Source organism: Heterodontus francisci, chromosome 3 (assembly GCF_036365525.1).
Source record: "Heterodontus francisci isolate sHetFra1 chromosome 3, sHetFra1.hap1, whole genome shotgun sequence".
In the NCBI taxonomy this organism is placed as follows: domain Eukaryota; kingdom Metazoa; phylum Chordata; class Chondrichthyes; order Heterodontiformes; family Heterodontidae; genus Heterodontus; species Heterodontus francisci.
Genome location: NC_090373.1, coordinates 146,877,930 through 146,898,119, shown reverse-complemented (window position 1 = coordinate 146,898,119; position 20,190 = coordinate 146,877,930). Strand labels below are relative to the sequence as shown.

Sequence of the window (20,190 nt, the reverse complement as noted above, 5' to 3'; positions counted from 1 at the left end):
TCCTCCAAAATAAATTGCAATCTAGCTTTCTCATGTCATGCATCACATGAAACCTGTACCTGACACAATAGTATTGCAGCTAATGCTGATCATTCACTTTCTGACATCAGCAGTTGTATTCTATCGAAACTTTTCACTTTGGGTTGATGTAGTACAATCAGTTCACTGAATGGACTGTATATTCCTGCAAACTCTCTATCTGACCTGATATTTCCTCTCTGTGTACGCAATGACAAGTTGTCCAAAGCATAAATTTCTGTTATCTGTTCCGTGGAATACTTACAACCTTTTTTCGTTATGGATTTCCAACAAAATAGTCATGAGTTCTATGGCTGTAACTGTTTTGTGTAAGAAGATATTCAGAGTGCATTAAAATATATTACCCGATCACAGAAAATTTGTGGAGGGCACTTCCTGGATATAGGTGGGCATGCTGCCCAGAATATCCAATGCCAGTGGGTGAGGTTCTGCAATGCCAGCACACACTCAAATTTATCAGTTTTGATTTATCATGATTGATAAATGATTAGACAATCAGATAGAATCTTTGTTTACAAGAAGTAGTTATCTAGGTGTTGTGATAAAACCAGAATATTATTTCAAGTTAAACTCAGAATATAAATGGGGCAGCACAGTGGTGCAGTGGTTAGCACCACAGCCTCACAGCTCCAGGGACCTGGGTTTGATTCTGGGTACTGCCTGTGCGTAGTTTGCAAGTTCTCCCTGTGACTGTGTGGGTTTGCCAGGTGCTCCAGTTTACTCCCACAGCCAAAGACTTGCAGGTGATAGGTAAATTGGCTGTTGTAAATTGCCCCTAGTGTAGGTAGGTGGTAGGGAATATGGGATTACTGTAGGGTTAGTATAAATGGGTGGTTGTTGGTCAGCACAGACTCAGTGGGCTGAAGGGCCTGTTTCAGTGCTGTATCTCTAAAATAAAATTAAAAGCCAGATGACATGAATTTAAGTTTAACATTTATTTTCTCTAAGATATTAGGAAGACTGTATTTACTGAAAAAGTGATCAATGTTTGGAATATTCTTGCAGGCAGGGTTGTTGAGCCAAAGGGAATAATTGTCAACTTTGGTGGGGGTAACCACTGGTCGTTGTAGATCAGCCACCTGTTAAAAACCCCCTCAACCTGCATTGTGAGTGCGGAATGTTAGTCCCTGAAATTTCTTCTTTGTGTGGGCATCAGGTCTTATTTCTATCCCTAACTCCCAAGCTGTGAGCCAATACAGCTATTGCACAGACCAAAGAATATAAAGACTAAGTTAGGAATTTGTGTGCTGTGCAGATATGAGAACCTGGGAAAGGAAGATTGGTTTTCTCCTCCTCAAAAGGGAGGGAAAATTGGCTGGATCCTCCACAATAAGGCCATAGAAAACTCACCTCTCCATCTTCAACATCACTCGTGCCTTGTTTGGGATCTGAATAGAGAGGGTTGAAACTTTGCAGGTTGGACCAGATCGATCTGGTAATTGCAGTAGTAGATGTTTGAACAAATGTGATAGCTTCTCAAGACCAAGAGGAAGAATTTGTAACCACATTCATCAGTGGGGCCTCCTCCGTTAACATCTCAGACTTGCACTTCTGCAATGAATGTTGATGATAAAGAGTTAGCATCAGGGTTAAAGCTTCCATTAGTTATGGGCTTCTTACTGGAGTTGGTTGACGTGTCACTGCAGTCAAGACAACAGTGTTTTGGCACTATTAAAAGCTATCCTAGTGGAGTCAGTCACTTAGTCACATCAATGACTAATTACTTTGTAGTTCTTGCTGTCAGCTAATGAAGCTGTGACTGAATCCAAAGTTGAATACAATTTAAGGCCTCCAAGCCGCTGTGTATATGTTCAAGCTATTGCATCCTTTTGAAGATGATTCTTTCCAATGCTGCCTACTCAAGCACTCTGACCTGGGGAATTTTAGTTACTTCATGCAGGATCTCAGTTTAGATCAGAGAAAGATCTTGCCACAAGATGGAGGTGTCATGGGTGCATGTTACTTGCTGATTTGAAGTGAACATAAATGGGTCAGAGGTCAGTGGTCAAAAAGATCAGCAAAAAGTTTTGTCATGGTCCAATTCAAAACGTTTGCTGGTAACTTTTTCCTAAAGCTTAGTTGTGTTGAAACTCAAAAAGGAGCACATCATTTTTGGGCAGTAGGGTATTAGAGACTAAAAATTACTGGCTGCTACTTCTGTACAGGAACTAGTAATTGTTGGTCGGATGCAGGGTGGGGGAGGGAAGAGAAAAAGAATCTCAAACCTTGCTGGCATTGCAGATTGGCTTTGTCCAGATATGTACTCTGATGGAGTGTAGAATGATTACATAGCTTCCAGTCCTAATAGTGAATAAATGTTAAATGCTGAATTTTGCTAGAACTCCCTTTGGCTTTTCACAGTCTATTAATGAAAAGAGGACTTTCCTGAATCAAAAGCATTGTACCCAAGTAACTTTTTTTATTCATTCCTGGGATGTGGGCATCGCTGGCTAGGCCAGCATTTACTGCCCATCCCTACTTGCCATTGAGAAGGTGGTAGTGAGCTGCCTTCTTGAATCACTGCAGTCCACGTGGGGTAGGTATACCCACAGTGCGGTTAGGAAGGGAGTTCCAGGATTTCGACTCAGCGACAGTGAAGGAACGGCGATATAGTTCCAAGTCAGGATGGTGTGTGACTTGGAGGGGAACTTGCAGGTGGTTGTGTTCTCATGCATTTGCTGCCCTTGTCCTTCTAGGTGGTCGAGGTTGCGGGTTCGGAAGGTGCTGTCTAAGGAGCCTTGGTGCGTTGCTGCAATGCATCTTGTAGATGGTACACACTGCTGCCACAGTGCGTCGGTGGTGGAGGGCATGAATTTTTGTGGATGGGGTGGTGATCAAGCGGGCTGCTTTGTCCTGGATGGTGTCGAGCTTCTTGAGTGCTGTTGGAGCTGCACCCATCCAGGCAAGTGGAGAGTATTCCATCACATTCCTGAATTGTGCCTTGTAGATGGTGGACAGGCTTTGGGGAGTCAGAAGGTGAGTTACTCGCCGCAGGATTCCTAGCCTCTGACCTGCTCTTGTAGCCACAGTATATATATGGCTACTCCAGTTCAGTTTCTGGTCAATGGTAGTCCCTAGGAGCTAGTGGGGGATTCAGCAATGGTAATGCCGTTGAATGTCAAGGGGAGATGGTTGGATTCTCTCTCTTGTTGGAGATGGTCATTGCCTGGCACTTGTGTGGTGTGAACATTACTTGCCATTAATCAGCCCAAGCCTGGATATTGTCCAAGTCTTGATGCATTTCTACACGGACTGCTTCAGTATCTGAGGAGTTGTGAATGGTGCTGAACATTGTGCAATCAGCAAACATCCCCACTTATGACCTTATGATTGAAGGAAGGTCATTGATGAAGCAGCTGAAGATGGTTGGGCCTAGGACACTACCCTGAGGAACTCCTGCAGTGATGTCCTGGTGCTCAGATGATTGACCTCCAACAACCACAACCATCTTCCTTTGCGCTATTTATGACTCCAACCAGCGGAGAGTTTTGCCCCTGATTCCCATTGACTCCAGTTTTGCTAGAGCTCCTTGGTCAAATGCTGCCTTGATGTCAAGGGCAGTCATTCTCACCTCACCTCTTTTGTCCATGTTTGAACCAAGGCTGTAATGAGGTCAGGAGCTGAGTGACCCTGGCGGAACCTAAACTGAGCATCACTGAGCAGGTTATTGCTAAGCAAGTGCCGCTCGATGGCACTGTTGATGACACCTTCCATCACTTTACTGATGATTGAGAATAGGCTGATGGTTCGGTAATTGGCCGGGTTGGACTTGTCCTGCTTTTTGTATACAGGATATGCCTGGGCAATTTTCCACATTGCAGGGTCGATCCCAGTGTTGTAGCTGTACTGGAACAGCTTGGCTAGGGGCACAGCAAGATCTGGAGCACAGGTCTTCAGTACTATTCCCGGAATATTGTTCGCGCCCATAGCCTTTGCAGTATCCAGTGCCTTCAGTCACTTCTTGATATCACGCGGAGTGAATCGAATTGACTGAAGTCTGGCATCTGTGATGCTGGAGACTGCAGGAAGTGGCCGAGATGGATTATCAACCCAGCACTTCTGGCTGAAGATGGTTGCAAATGCTTCTGCCTTATCTTTCGCACTAATGTGCTGGGCTCCCCCATCATTGAGGATGGGGATATTTGTGGAGCCACCTCCTCCAGTTAGTTGTTTAATTGTCCACCACCATTCATGACTGGATGTGGCAGGACTGCAGAGCAATACGTATAATAGCAATGTCAACATGCAGCTCGCAAACATATGATCCTCTGATCCCTGGCGCTTTGACCTTTGGTTTCATTATGTTCACCTCTCATGGTTAGAAGCAGGAAGCCCCATTTTAAAGCATCCCTAATAGTAGTACTGCTGAAGACCTGTGGACCAGAGCAAGGCTGCTCCCCTAGCCAAGCTGCTCCAGTGTAGTTGGCACTGCCCATCAATGGGCAAGATAACTCTTGTCCTTTTCACAGAAAAAGAGCAACTCTCGTCACTTCAGTGATGACTGGGGCAAGGCTGATATGACAAGAGTCATCAATAGCGCTATGAAACAGTACCTAGTTACCGCTCAGTTCAGGTTCCACCAGAACTCTCTTCTAAATACATCTGGACATGGATAGAAACAATAGATGAGAGTAGCTGACCTCAACTTCAAGGCAGCATTTCACAGAGCATGAATCATGAGCAAGCTTGAATATCTGATACATTTCTTTTAGCTGAAGTAAAACTACTGTACAGAATCTAAGATTTATAGGACAGAAATAGCAACATGTGTAGGAACATAGTAGGCCATTCAGCCCATCTAGCCTGCTCTGCCAATTCAATTAGATCATGGCTGATCATCTACCTCAACACAACTTTCCTATGCTATCCCCATATCCCTTGATGTCACTACTATCCAGCTATCTATTGATTTCTGTCTTGAACATTCTCAATGATTGAGCTTACACAGCCCTCTGGGGGTAGACAATTCTAAAGATTCACCACCCTGAGTAAAGAAGTTCCTCCTCATCTCAGTCTTAAATGGCCTACCCCTCATTCTGAGACTATGTCCCCTGGTTCTAGACTCACCAGCCAGGGGAAACATCTACATCCATCCTGTCATGCCCTGTAAGAATTTTGTTAGTTTCAATGAGATCGCCTCTCATTCTTCAAAACTCTGGAGAATGCAGGCCCAGTCTCCTCAATCTCTCCTCATAGACAATCGCACCATCCCAGGGATTAGTCTAGTGACTCTCCATTGCACTCTCTCTCTGGCAAGTATACCCTTCCTTTGATGAGACCAGAACTGTACACAATACTCCAGGTGCGGTCTCAACAAGGCTCTGCACAATTGCAGCAAGACTTCTTTACTCCTGCACTCAAAAGTCCTTGTGATGAAAACCAACATACAATTTGCCTTCCTAATTTCTTGCTGCACCTGCCCTACTATCTTTCAGCACATCAAAAAGGACACCCAGGTCCCTTTGGACATCAATACTTCCAACTTCTCACCATTTAAGAAATACTATGTATTTCCGTTTTTTTCTACCAAAGTGGATAACTGCACACTTCTAGGAGGAGACAGTGTGTCATGGTAATGCCACTGGACTAGTAATCCAGAGGCCCAGGATAATGCTCTGGGGACATGGGTTCGAATCCCACCATGGAAGTTGGTGAAATTTAAATTCACTTAATAAATCTGGAATTAAAAAAAAAAAAATTCTCAGTAATGGTGACCAAGAAACCATTGTCAATTGTAAGAACCCATCTAGTTCACTAATGTCCTTTAGAGAAGGAAATCGGTCACGTTTAGCTGGTCTGGTCTACACGCGACTCCAGATCCACAGCAATGTGGTTGACTCTTAAATGCCCTCTGCAATGGCCTAGCAAGTCACTCAGTTGTACCAAACTGCTAGAGAAATATCTAAATGTACCTACACCACATGGACTGCAGTGGTTCAAGAAGGCAGGTCACCACCACTTCCTAAAAGGGCAATTAGAGATGGGCAACAAATGCTGGCCTAGCCAGTGATGCCCACATCCTGTGAAATAATATTTAAAAATTCACATTATATTCTATCTGCCATGTCCTTGCCCATTCACTTAGCCTGTCCAGGTCCCCTTGAAGCCTCCTTGCATCCTCCTCACAACTTACATTGCCACCTAGTTTTATCAGCATATTTAGAAATAAAACATTTGGTCTCAACTTCCAAACCATTTATATAGATGAATAGCTGTGGCCCCAGCACTGATCCTTGTAGTACCCCACTAGTAAAAGCCTGCCATTATTCCTCTGCACCAGGAACATTACAAACAAGTGATTGGTTAAAGCTGCCATTTGCAAGATCCCTCTCAGCCCATCTGGCCCTGAAACCTTCATGCCTTTGCTCAAACCATATCTAACTATTTCAGTGCTTTCCTGGTTGGTCTCCCATTCTCTAATTGTTGTGCTAGCTGATCTAGATCCTTTTTGAAGATATTGAATTGAAAATCCTTTGGTACAACTTCAATATCCATCGATTTTGGAACGATTGTAGTCGGGGAGAAGGTAGAACTAAACCCTGAAACTACATCACCCTCCTTAAAAACAAGTTCATATCATTACCAATTTACTATCTGAAAAGGTAATAATGCACACATTTGTTATCTTTGATTTGTATATTAATTTTTGGAAAGTATACAGACAAAATAAACTATTGTGAAAACAAACATTTCATAGTAAACAGGAAAACTGTTTATTACAAAAGTAGACATCACAAACCAAGCAGGTGATCACATTATTCATTCACTCACTAATGTCAACTTTTAGCACAATTCACTACTGATTTAATCGTTTTACAAAAAAAATTCAAAAAGTGAAACTAAGATTGCAATTCCACATTTCAATCACCTTAACCAGTAAAGCCAATGTTTCCAAGCTTAAAAGCCCATGGAACATACATCCAAGTTTGAGAAAACAATGTAAAATCTTTCCAATTATAAAATAATTGCTCTTTCACACTAAGTTACAAATATTTCCATTTCGTAAAGATGTTCACGTTCTCTCAATACCTTTCAGCATATGTACTATAAAATGTACTAATCCTAAAAATATTTGCATTTACAAAATACTTGGTAAAAATATTTTCAATTCTACAAGTGGTAGATAATCAACTGAAGACAATGGCAGGTTGTTCAGTCATTCTGATCACTTGCAGATTCAGTTTTCTGTTCCTAGAAACAAAAAGGTAGCTTAATTAGAGACAATTATAAATGCAACTGCAGTTTACAGTAAATCTGACACTTTTTGCTTTCAATTTCCAGTCAACAAAATTATCTTTCACTATTTTATACACACTGTAAATTCAACCCAATTTGTATGTTACAATAGTGAGCAAATATACCCAATAAGCTGGTTTTAATTTAGTACAGACTCAAAAAATTCAGAAGTCAAAAATGGAATATTCTATACTTCTATACCACCAATGTTCCCTTGTATGTGGCCATCATGAAGTGCCAGAGGTTACCTAGGCCCCTTCTCTGCTAGACTATGTAATCTGCTCAGACAGAAACGGAGTGTAGCAGCACTTGAAGCTATATCCATCACCACTCCACAAAATTGAACAATTGCATGTTAATGCTCAGGATCTCTTATTTTCATACCACATACAGCAAGGCGACTTTGCAAATCTGAAATCTATGATAGAGACAATTATTAAAATTCTAACAATACACACCAAATTTAAAGGTCAAAAAGATGCACAACACTAATTGTATAAATACAACAGTGTGACACAATGAGGCCATCTGTAAACCAAGGATTCTGTTGATTCTCGGTTATTGTTTGGACAGACACTGGGTCGTTACGTTTTGAGAGAATGATTTTCTTCATTTAGCCATTTGAAATGTTCAGACTTCATACTTACAAGGACAGTATGCATTGTTCAATAAAATTAAATTGTAGTTATGCTTGAATTATGAAGTTGCCTTTATGAGTAGCCTGAAACATGGACTTCAGTTGACTGGCCAGGCTAGCAGACAAATCAAATGCTAGAAAAAGAGTTACTAACTGTTCACCTTTTGTAGTGATGTACAAGATGCAACCCATGCTTACTTAGGTCTTTCAGCATTGCTTAATGTTATCCAGCAGAACCAAAGTATTTGTTCCAAACAGAAACTTTCATACCTGATTTTTGTTCTAATAATATTTATTTGTCTTTCAACCTTTAGAGCAATGTTCATCGTTCAGTACAAAGTTACTACAAATTACGCACACAGGAACACACCCATTACCCACTTCAAATGTGAGTCTTTGAAAATGGTAGAAACACAGCACTCAAAAATCTTACCAACTTGAAGGTACTTCATCTAGATTTAAAAAAAAAGTCATCCACAGCACACAATTGCAAATACACTGCACACTAATATGTACTATCATACCCTTTACTGCCACTGTGTCAACCTGTCCTTTCACCAACAGTGAACTGGGCGGGGTACCTCTAGCTGATGTAACACTAACAGAGGGTCGAGAGACATGGATCTGCAACAGGTGTTGAGGAGAAAGAAAAACTGAGCAAGCAATCATATCACTGAAAGTTTTACAGAATCAGAATGGTTACAGCACAGGAGACCGCCATTTGGTCTGTCATGTCCATGCCAGCTCTCTGAAGATCAACTCAGCTCGTCCCACTCGCTCACCTTTTTCCTGTCGCCCTACAAATTTTCTCTTCAGATAATTAGCCAATTCCCTTTTGAAAGCCACATTGAACTGCCTCCACCACAGTCCAAGGCAGTGCATTACAGATCCTAACCACTGCATTAAAAAAAATTTCCTCAATGCATCTGGCTCTTTTGCCAATCACCTTAAAAAAAAAAAATCAGTGCCCAATGGTTCTTCACTCTTTCAAGACTGGAAACAGTTTCTCCCCATCTACTCTGTTCAGGCCACCTCAAGATTTTGAGCACCTCTAAAATCTTTTCTCAAGCCTGTTCTTCTCCAAGAACAGCCCCAGCTTTGCCAATCTAACCATGTAACTCAAATCTCTTCCGCATCCTCTTCAATGCCTTCAAAAATCCTTCCTAAAGTATGCAATACTCCAGCTGAGGATGAAGCAGTGTTTTATAAAAAGGTTCTCTATAGCCCTCTATGTCCCTATTTATAAAGCCCAGGATCCCATATGCCTTTTTAGTCACTTACTCAACCTGTCCTTCCACCTTCAACAATTTGTGAACATATATTTCCAGGTCCCTCTGCTCCTGCACCCCTTTAAAAATCTTAACCTTTATTTTCTATTAACTCTCCTCATTCTTCCCATCAAAATGTAGCACTCACTTTCCATGCATCTGTCTTGAAGTCCATCACTATCTTCCTCACAGTTCACAATACTTCCAAGATTTATGTTACCTGCAAATTTTGAAATTGTGCCCTGCACCTTCAAGTCTAGGTCATTAATATATAAATTAAGAAAAGCAGTGATCCTAATATCAACACCTGGGGAACCCCACAATATACCATACTCTAGTCCAAAAAAACAACCGTTCACTACTATTGTGTTTCTGGTCACTCAGTCAACTTCATGCTGCCACTGTCCCTTTTATTCAATGGGCTTCAACTTTGCTAACAAGCCCACTACGTGGCACTTTATTAAAATGTCTTTTGAAACTCCATGTACACATCAACACATACTTCATTTGAAAAATTCAAATTAGTTGGACACAATTTGCCCTTAAAGCTATATTTTAGAAATGAGTTTGAGTGAAAATTATATTTAGATGGTACCTCATCAGGTTTTGTTTCACCATTTTGAGCGGGTGCAACTTCCTTAGCTATTTTCTTCTCCTTCCCTTTGGAAGGTTTTTTGGGTTTCGGTGAACTCTTCTGCAAAAAGAGATCAAAACGGTCCAGACAATTTTTCGATTAACATTGCATGGAAATACTACACAACTTCAAGAATTTCACTGTAGAGAGCATTGAACTCAAAACCACTGTTAAACTATGCACATTAAGTATCTATGGTGCAGGTAGTTCAGAACATGTAATTTTCGAGGCTTCCAACAGCCCTGCAACACCTCAAATGCAACTGATTGTTTTGTGACATGCAGTCAATTTAATGAATACATCGTGGCTGACAAGGTAAACAACATATTGATACCAAAGTGCAAAGTGATGAGACCAAGAATAAACTTCAGAATTATGAACTAAATGGCAGTAATGACAGAATACAGCAGAGGAAAAAGTATGAGGGTACTGTGGACAGGTTCCTTTTGCACAATGTATGGCAGCAGTAAAGAAACTTAGGAACTGGAGTTGTATTGGGGATGGAGTGGAATATAGATCACAGAAAGCATTATTGAAGCTATATAGAGCACTGTACTTGGCCAGATTAACCAATCACAATAAAGGAAAGACAACCTAGCCCTAGAAAAAGTGATGAGTTACAAGGAGACAAAACAAGCAGTGTGTTTACTAAAATTAAAAGCAAAATACTGCAGATACTGGAAATACTCAGCTGATCTGGCAGCAATGGAGGAGAGTAAAACAGAGTTAACTTTTCAGGTCAATGACCTTTTGACAGATGCTGCCAGACTCGAGAATTTCCAGCACTTGGTTATCACAGTTTATTTACATTGCAGAAAACCGGTAAGGTGATCACCTACCCAAAGACCAATGTAGACTGCAGGGTTAGACTACAGAATAGGAAATAGAAAGCTCCAGAAGCACTCAAGTTTATCAGTAACCTTTATTAAACATGATTCGAGGGGCAGGCTCAACCCCTGCAGAGATAATAGGGAATTCTTGATATGTGGCACAAAATTGCTGGAGCAATGGCAACAGGACATCTGTTTAAAGTCTATGAATGGAGATATCGAGTTATGAATCCATATATTTAGGTACTTCCCCCACCCCCCCCACTGACACAAACAAAAAGCTTGAAGAACTTACCTCCCACTTTGAAAGACTTCTGCACTTGAACGTCCAGGTTTCTGCTCCTTTTATAGTTAATATAAGTTTTGGGGCAGCAGCATGAAGTTTTTAAAATAGACACTAAAGAACCACCTTAAAAAAACAAAGTCCCACCTAGACTTTCCTTCTCTTTTAAACTTAGTAACAGATTTAAACTATACACAATTTCTTGCCAGTCAGTATTGGGTTTTCAAAATAAGTAAAGCCTTAATCTTTAGATGATGCTATTATTGATTAATGTTACACCATTTTCTGCATTATAAAGCAGCTGAATTCAGCTGCGAGCAATTGACATTTTGTGTAGAATTAAAAGTTAATAAGTTCTAAGCATCAGCATCAAGATAGCCCCAAAATAGTCTTATTCTGCACTGAAAGAACTTATAAAAAGACTGAAACTCATAATATGCTGCGGTACAGGCTGCTCTTCTGAGACGAGGGTACATTGCTTCTTTGACATTCTCCAAGCCTTCAATTGCATTCTGAAGGACAGAGATTATAATACTAAAAATACTACATTTACAGTTCCTTAGGGGTTTAGTATCTAAATGCACTACCAGTGTGTGGCCATTGACCATACAAACCAGAGAGGTCAAGTTCCATACTCAAACCATGTTGCATATGCTAATCGCAGCTGGAGTAGAGGGGCTGCTAAAATATTCTTTCGCATTCCATTCCCCCCCCCCCCCCCCCCCCCCACCCCCCACCCCACAGTGGGGTGCAACAGATTTTTTTTTTTATATAAACACTTGGACCCCCTAGTCAATAACCCCTAGTAAAGTGCTTGTTTGAGGAGATCAAGCCAAGGACAGCATCAGGCTCAACTGTAATATCCTCCCTGGCTGAAGAAACACAATATAATTACTGCTTGGGCTCACACGACAAACAACCATATGAGCAAGACACCGATGAAACCATGCATCCGTGCAAGTCTGGCGAGGAGTGAGGATATTATTTTCTTCTTTAAAAAACACATTCATAGAAATTAACACAATCAGGATAATCATTATCTGCCAAAGCACTACAGCTTTTAAACAATAGATTCTTACCCTGGCACGTTTCTGCGGTTTGGACTCTTCCTTAGCAGCAGCTGCAGCAGCAGCGGCGGCAGCAGCAGCATTCTGCAACAGACGTTTCAAATACATTTATAATTATGTAAAAATAAAGTACAAAGCATACAATCAATACCTTGATACAGTTCTATAATTTTAGGGGAATTCAATCAAGAGTTATCAAATTTTGGACATTTTTTTAAAATTAAAAGTACTCTGACTAGCAAATCATTTGAACAAGCTATTCACATTAACAACTTATTTGAAAAAAGGTCATTTAAAATAATTTTATTTCTTCAGTTGGATTCGATTTGGCAAAATTAAGCTTTGTTCCCATGTTCCTTTTCTTTCAATTACGTGAATTGAACAGACTTAAAAAAAATCCTTGCATGGTACAGGACGAAATTAAAAGGATAGAAAATTAGTGAAGTCAAGATATAGCAGTTCGTACTCAATGGAAAGCTGCTGAAAGGTATGGATGAACAAACAGTACTAGGAGGTTCAAAAACATATTCTCTTAAAGCAAGAGTGCAGACAGAAAAAACTGCAGAGAGGCCAACAACATTTTGGGTTTTATCAACATGAGTATGAATAGTAAAAAAGTTATGATAATTTTATCTAAGGACAATTGCAGAAGTGTTTGAAGCAGGAAGGGCAACATGGATACAACAGGAAATACAGAAGCAATCAGAGATGGTTCTGGGTGGAGGGCAACAATGAAATGAAGACAGAAAGACAAATTAGAAGAGGCAGGGCAAGGGGAATCTAGATGACTGTTGAAATCAATGAAGCAAGCAAAGCCCACAATAAATAATGAACTCATCCAGGATCAGGTTACAAATAGCAACTCATTTTATAATGGTGCACACATTTCGACAAGTAACGTATAGCTAGTAGGAGACCCACAGGGCTGTTTGCAAAGGGGAATGCAGGGACAGAAGGGTGAGGAACGGGAAGGTGGCTAGAAGTTTGTTCCCAGATGGGAAGATAGGTGGACTTTGCACCAAGATAGGAAATGAGTATGGATTACTGTATTGGAAGAGCCAGTGGCAGGAGCCATAAATGGTGCGTGGGGGATGCCAAGAGCAAATTAAGCTGTAGTTAGGATAGGTCAACAGATAAATAGTGGTAAGTGGATTGAGGTTTTAAAGGCAGTAGGGTGGTAAAATGTGATGGGACCAATAACAGGGACAAAGAATATAATCGGTGATGGGACACAAGGAAAGGGCAGCAAAGCAGATAAATCAAAAAGAAAGAGAATGGGTGCAGAGCAGTGGTCAAAAAAAAAAAAAAATATATATATATATAGAGAGAGAATTTGCTGTTACATATATAAACTTCATCGTTATACAAGTCTGTATTATTTGCATTCTATCAGAATTTGCAAGTAATAACATAGGCTGGGGAGGGCCATTTTCCAGGAATACACCAGGGATTCTCACCTACCAGCACACACACTTGGGGAGATAACAGGACTGCTACTTGTAATGTTAACCAGATATGCTGGTGCTGGGCAAGGTTCCTCACCATCAATATGTACTCAAAATTAAAAATCAGGCAGACTCTTTTTCTTAAAATGCATCAAATGGTACCTGAAATGAGTCATGGGTATAATTAAACCTGTTACTGTTGGAAAATGAGACAAACTTGTCCATGATGCTAAAGGTTACTACTCCAACAAACATTAGCATTGAGGCATTTGTTGGATAGCTAAATAGGCAAGGTACTCCCACTAAATTTAGACAGAACACACTTGGTGGCCACCTGGATTGGCACTGAAGTAAACAACCCAATTTATCCTCTCATTTATATACATCATAGTTAGATTGTAAATCTACTTACTTCTTCCAGTCTGCCAGATCTTCGGAGCTGCAAAAAAAGGAGGATGTTAATTTTCTTCATTTTTTTCCTAGGTACACTGAAAAGGTTAAGATAATACATTGCTGCCATTAAATGTTTTTCGGAGGGTCATGTAACTACAAGAAAGATGCATGAACAAACAGCTATGATAATGTTACTGATAACTAGACACTGGAAGGAAAACCTGTTAAAATTCTCACCTGCTTAATCCCTTTTGAATCATGCTTTTGCTCACCCTCATTTGGTGCCTGAAAAGACAACATTGCATATAGTATTAATCTGAACCCTATCCAGCGGCAAGTGAGGAAAATGGCTAACAGCCTAAAACTCAAGTCATGTTCGCTTTCGAAGAATCACCACCTGGACAGAGCAGCATAAACAGAGTATGCAAACTGATGACTTATACATTTTCCTTGTTCTTTTAAGTGGCAACCATTAAAAAAAAAAATTACATCTAATTTCAACTGAAAAGATCAAACCTTTACAAAGATGTTTTTGCTCCTATACAAAAAAAGTCAGATATGTGTTTCTAAATATCCCTTTAGGGTGGTGGAGGATCCTTACAAGGGGAAGATGAAGGCATTTATAGCATATGACGACAAAAAATGTGCACCTGGATGTACAAAAATACACTGCCTCCTGACAGAAGTACTTTAGAGGCAGGAGAAAGGGCATGCGTGGCTGAAACTCTATTGATGGCAAGATGGCAAAGAAACCTTAGGGAGTAGATTTAATCAGGCAACACTTCCATCTTCTGCAATGGGCAAATCTGCCCATAAATCACAAATAACTCGTCACAGGAAAACATTCAGGCAGCAAATCCCATCTCTGCCACCTACAAGGAGGGAAGGAAGGGTCAGTACCTGGGTGGAAGGGATGGAAGCTGGTGGGGGCAGTGGGGCACACAAGTCAGAAGTAGGCTGGGATCAGTCAGTGGACAGGGAAGGGTGCTGTTGCTGTCACCTGCTACCTGATGGTTATTGGCTATAGATTGCATAGAGAGACTTTCCTGCCTATATACAAAATGGGAAAACCTGTAGAAATGATTCATATTAGAGGTTCAAAATAATTAAGTTAGCAACTCACTGAATTATATTTAAAAACCAAATATAAATAATCCATTAAATTCACAGATGGATTCGTCTGGTAGGAGTGGGGAGGGCTAAAATGGCTGTGTGGTAGAAACCAGAGTGTAGCTGATGAGAGCAATTCACAATGGACACCAAAAGGCATGAGGCATCAACAGATGAAAGGGCAGGGTCCAGCACAGACTCAGAGTTACACTGAGGCTTGAAGAGTTAAATTATGGACGACAGATTGCATAAACCTGGCTGGTATTCCCATAAGTTAAGGAAGTTGAGGAATGATCTAGTTGATGCGTTTAAAATGTTAAAAGGATTCAATAGGATAGACAGAAGTTATTTCCTCTGGTGGAGAATCCAAAACAAAGGGTTATCTTTAAGGTTAGAGCTAGACTACTCAGGAGTGAAAGGAGGAAGCACTGCAGGTTCCCCTCCCCACTCACCCACCTCTTACCCCACCCAATGTTAGCGGAAAACTGGAGTTCTCTCATCAAAATGCCATGGATGTTGGGTCAATTAAAGCTTTCAGAAGACAGAAGTCAATAGCTTTTATGCTGGTAAGGGTATCAATGAATATGGAGTTGAAGTACAGATCACCCATGGATCAGCCTCAATTGAATGAATAGGATCCAGTGGGCTGAATGGCCTACTCTTGCTCCTATCTTCCAACCTGTTGCTGACGAATACCACTCCTCTCCAACACTGATCTTTCATTGACTCCCTCACCCAGGCACTAACATATCTTCCAGCACCCGTCCCCACCTTACACTTTGCCCTTTCCTCTGTCAATGGCTGAGATTTCCCCTCCACGACACCTCCCTGTCCATTGACTTCACCCAATTCCCCCTTCCCACCCCGCCCCCCCCCACAGTAACTAGTACTCACTGCTCCTGCCCCAACATTTAGTGATACCCAATTTCTACTCTGCCCCAAATGATAACTTCCTTCATCTTTCCCACTCTCCAGACACTGATCTGCCCCTTCCCACCCTGACCAGGTATACGAATGCAGCGATCATGGCATTGAGAGATTTATGTTCTCAATCCACAATATAAAACCACATTTGAAATGAATGACATGTTGGCAGAAAAAAAAGTCACTGAGCGCGCTAACGCCTCAAGATTTGGTGTAACACTAGCTGGCTTTATAAATTCTCAATACTCTTTTAACCTAGTTGGGGAACCCCTTTAATGCTTGCACTTATTCCATCATTCTACTTACAAACACTTATTTCCATTTAAAACTAATTTTTCAAATTAGCAAGTCATATTAATTTTATATTATAACCATATAAAAATGTTTAAATAATTCACTCCCAGTTAATCCGACTCTTGAACCCCCAATCCCCTCTAATTCATTACATTCCTAAGGCCCTTTAATTCTCACTTCCCTCCAGTTATTATTCATTATTTCCCCCCTCCTTCTCCTCCATTAGATGCCCCCTTGGCACTTCCCAAAAATGACAATTCCTTTAATGCTATCAATCCCTTTCTTGTTTGCTCCTCTCCCATCTCCAACACTCACCTCCTTCCAATTAAGAGAATGTCTTCAACTTCCCTTCAATACACATTCCCGCCTCGGCTCATCAGCTCCCGAGAATGCTCGCGCCCGCGACGCGGACCCGGGGGCGAGCACGCGGGCGGCCCGGGAACGAGCACGCAGGTGGACGGTGGGGTGTGAGTGTGAGTGACTGACAGGTACATACGGGCTCCACGAAAACCCGACTGGCAGAGATTAGTTTCAAACATGGCTTTAGCCTTCGAAGAGGAATGAAAAAAAAAGGACTCCACATACTGTTCCTTCAAACATGCATTAAACACCGACGCACCAATTTTCTTGTCCTTTGATTCGGATGCTTTATATTATATGCTTAAAAAAAAACCGAATAAAGCCACCTCGAAGCATATAAAACAGAATCAACATTTGAAATATTTAAGTGAAGAAAGACCCATTTGTTGCAGCCATCATGGAGGGGAAGAAGGACGCCAGATAACTCAGGACCGTGTTGCAATTTAATTACCGGACCACACTTTTCAGTTTCCTCATTTTAAAAAGTTTGCCATAAAATTAAAGCTTAAAAAGGCAATTTAAAAATACATGTTACCGAATACTAAGAATGCGCAACGCATTTCTATTTACCCTTTGTAAAAAGAACACACTATACGATTCGAGTTACCAGATTAAAATTTGCTGAATTGATCCTGCAATAAAACTTACCGTCCTTTTAGGAGGCATGACTGCAAAAAGTAGATCGAGATAGCCTACACAAATACACTACCAGAGTCAACACTGCAGCTACAGTTGCAAGTTTCAACTCCCAAGCAGCGCAGTTCAATTTCTAAACACCTTGCTAATCAGATGATAATGCCATGCAAAATAGATGCAAGTTAGGTCCCTCCCACAGCTTCCGAGTGGTGGATCATCGCTTTGGTCCCGCCCACTTACCCTAGGCTTCTCTTTTTATTGGTAAAAGAACAATCGATGAGCACTGCTGGGGGCGGTCACTCGAAGAAAGTGGCTCAGCGATTGGTTCCTCAGCCTGTCAATATTGGGGGTGTTGAAGACTTTTTGCTGAAATTGACGCAATTTGTTTTTTGTGGGGAGGGATGATGAGGGGGGATGAGGGATGAAAAAATCCTGCAAAGAGTAGAGAAAACACGCCCAACGCCTGGGCAGGGTTATTGAACTGAGAATGCAATTATATTTGTACATCCAATCAAAACGCCAGAAAGAGAATGCGATTGCCTGTTTGGATATTTTAAATTTAAAAACAAACATCCTGCCGATAACAAGCAGAACCTGAACTGCTGGAAACGTACAGAGGAGTCAGCAAATAGCGGGGAGGAAAGCCAGGCTAATGTTTAGGGCACAGCCATTCTCCAGAATAGCATATTTGTAATATTTAGTTCGATAAACTTTTAGTCTGAACAAGTTGGGCAACCCCCTCTATTTACATAAAAGAAAACCTGGCATTGTTTAGTATATTATACTACATCATTTTACCATAGACACAAACTCAATGATATTCAAGTAACCACAACCGCCGTTGATACAATGTAACACACTGCGATAGAAAGAGTAACACTTCTTCACTGCAGGTTTAACAAAGTAACCTAATTTTATAGCGCTCTTCGCATAAAGCAACATTTCAAAGCATTTTAGAAGTTAAGTAAGTGTACACTGAGTAGAAAAAGGAATGGGATGAAGACTTAGTTGAAAAGAGACGGATCTTTAGGAGGTTTTAGAAAATAGGGAGGCAGGTAACAAAGCGGAGTGGTTTGGGGTTCGAATTTCAAAGAGCAACACAATAGTGAATATTAACCTCCAATTAAAGAGAAGGTGCGACGAAAGAGTAACAATCCAGTGTCAGACGAACAGAAGGTGCAGACTGAGACATCTGGCTCGCGTAGATTGGTCTGGGAGGATGGAGCAAGGCTACGAAAAAGTTTGAAGTTGAGGCCAAAGATTTTGTAAATGGATTAATTAACAGGGAGGATGATGATGTGCACGGCGTCACCAGGCGAGGACACAGACTGTAAAATTATTTTGTTTAGCTTTCGCAGTGTTACTTCATAGAATCAGAGTCGTACAGGATGGAAACAGGCCTTTCGGCCACCGCGTCCATGCCGACCATAATGCCTATCTATACGAATCCCACCTGCCTGCATTAATTCCATATCCCTCTTTGCCTTGCTCATTCAAATACCTGTCCAGATGCCTCTTAAATGTCGCTACTGTTCCTGCCTCCACCACCTCCTCTGGCAGCTCATTCCAGATACCCACTATTCTTCGTGTGAAAAATTTACCCCTTTGATCCCCTTTAAACCTCCTCCCTCTCACCTTAAATCTATGCCCTCTAGTTTTAATCACCCCTACCATGGGAAACAGACTCTGGCTATCTACCCTATCTATGCCTCTCATCATTTTATATATCTCTATCATGTCCCCTCTCAGCCTCCTTTGCTCCAGGGAAAACAGACCCAGCCTATCCAATGTCTCTTTATAACTCAAGCCCTCCAAACCAGGCAACATCCTTGTGAATCTTTTCTGCACCCTCTCTAGCTTAATCACATCTTTCCTGTAGTGCGGCGACCAGAACTGCACACAGTGCTCCAAATGCGGCCTAACAAACGTTATGTACAACTGTAACATGACGTCCCAACTCTTGTACTCAATGCCTCGGCTGATGAAGGCAAGCATGCCATACGCCTTCTTCACCACCCTGTCTACCTGTGTTGCCACTTTCAGGGAACTATGTATTTGCACCCCAAGGTCTCTCTACTTAACAACACTCCCCAGTGCCCTGCCATTCACTGTATATATCCTGCCCTGGTTTAACTTCCCAAAATGCATCACTTCACACTTGTCTGCGTTAAATTCCATTTGCCAATCCCTTGCCCACTTTCCCAGATGATCTATATCTTGTTGTAACCTTAGACAACCTTCTTCACTATCCACTATACCACCAATTTTGGTGTCATCTGCAAATCATGCCCCTTACATTCACATCCAAGTCATTAATATATATGACAAACAACAGAGGGCCCAGCATCAATCCCTGCGGCACACCACTGGTCACTGGCCTCCGATCTGAAAAACAACCCTCCACTATCACCCTCTGCCTCCTATCAACAAGCCAATTTTGTATCCAATTTGCTAGCTCACCCTGGATCCCATGTGTTTGAACCTTCTGGACCAGCCTACCATGCGGGACCTTGTCAAAGGCCTTGCTAAAGTCCATGGAGACAATGTCCATCACCCTGCTCTTGTCAATCCTCTTGGTCAACTCCTCGAAAAACTCAATCAAATTCGTGAGACATGATTTCTCACGCACAAAGCCATTCTGACTATCCCTAATCAGACCATGCCTCTCCAGATGCATATAAATCCTGTCTCTCAGAATCCCTTCCAATAATGTTCCCACCACAGATGTAAGGCTCACCGGCCTGTAGTTCCCTGGTTTATCCCTGCTGCCCTTCTTAAATAAAGGCACAACATTAGCTATCCTCCAGTTTTCCGGTACCTCACCCGTGGCTAATGATGATACAAAAAATCTCTGCCAGGGCCCCAGCAATCTCCTCCCTTGCTTCCCATAGCATCTTAGGATACACCTGGTCAGGCCCAGGGGATTTATCCACCTTAATGCGCTTCAAAACCTCCAACACCTCCTCTTTTGTAATGTTGCTATGCTCCAGGATATCGGTGTTCAAACTCATTAGCTTCCATGACCTTCTCTATG

The 20,190-nt window shown here is 41.5% G+C and overlaps 1 protein-coding gene across 1 annotated transcript; it reads right to left on the bottom strand.

Annotated features, from left to right (window-relative positions):
* Positions 1 to 6,728: 6,728 nt before the first annotated feature.
* Positions 6,729 to 17,313, bottom strand: hmgn3 (high mobility group nucleosomal binding domain 3). Its single transcript, XM_068026772.1, has 6 exons — positions 17,169 to 17,313; positions 14,070 to 14,117; positions 13,852 to 13,878; positions 12,007 to 12,078; positions 9,776 to 9,874; positions 6,729 to 7,230 (listed from the first exon to the last, which is right to left on the bottom strand). The coding sequence occupies exons 1-6, from the start codon at positions 17,184 to 17,186 to the stop codon at positions 7,192 to 7,194; spliced, it is 303 nt and encodes a 100-aa protein (XP_067882873.1). The 5' UTR covers positions 17,187 to 17,313; the 3' UTR covers positions 6,729 to 7,191.
* Between the last annotated feature and the right edge of the window lie 2,877 nt (positions 17,314 to 20,190).

What these genes read in the sequence shown, in the direction of transcription:
- hmgn3 (XM_068026772.1), bottom strand. An exon ending in AACCGCAGAAACGTGCCAGG is followed by an intron (nt 9,875 to 12,006) that starts GTAAGAATCTAT and finishes CTCTTTTTGCAG; the next exon opens with AAGAGTTCACCGAAACCCAA. An exon ending in GTGAAACAAAACCTGATGAG is followed by an intron (nt 7,231 to 9,775) that starts GTACCATCTAAA and finishes TTTTGTTTCTAG; the next exon opens with GAACAGAAAACTGAATCTGC.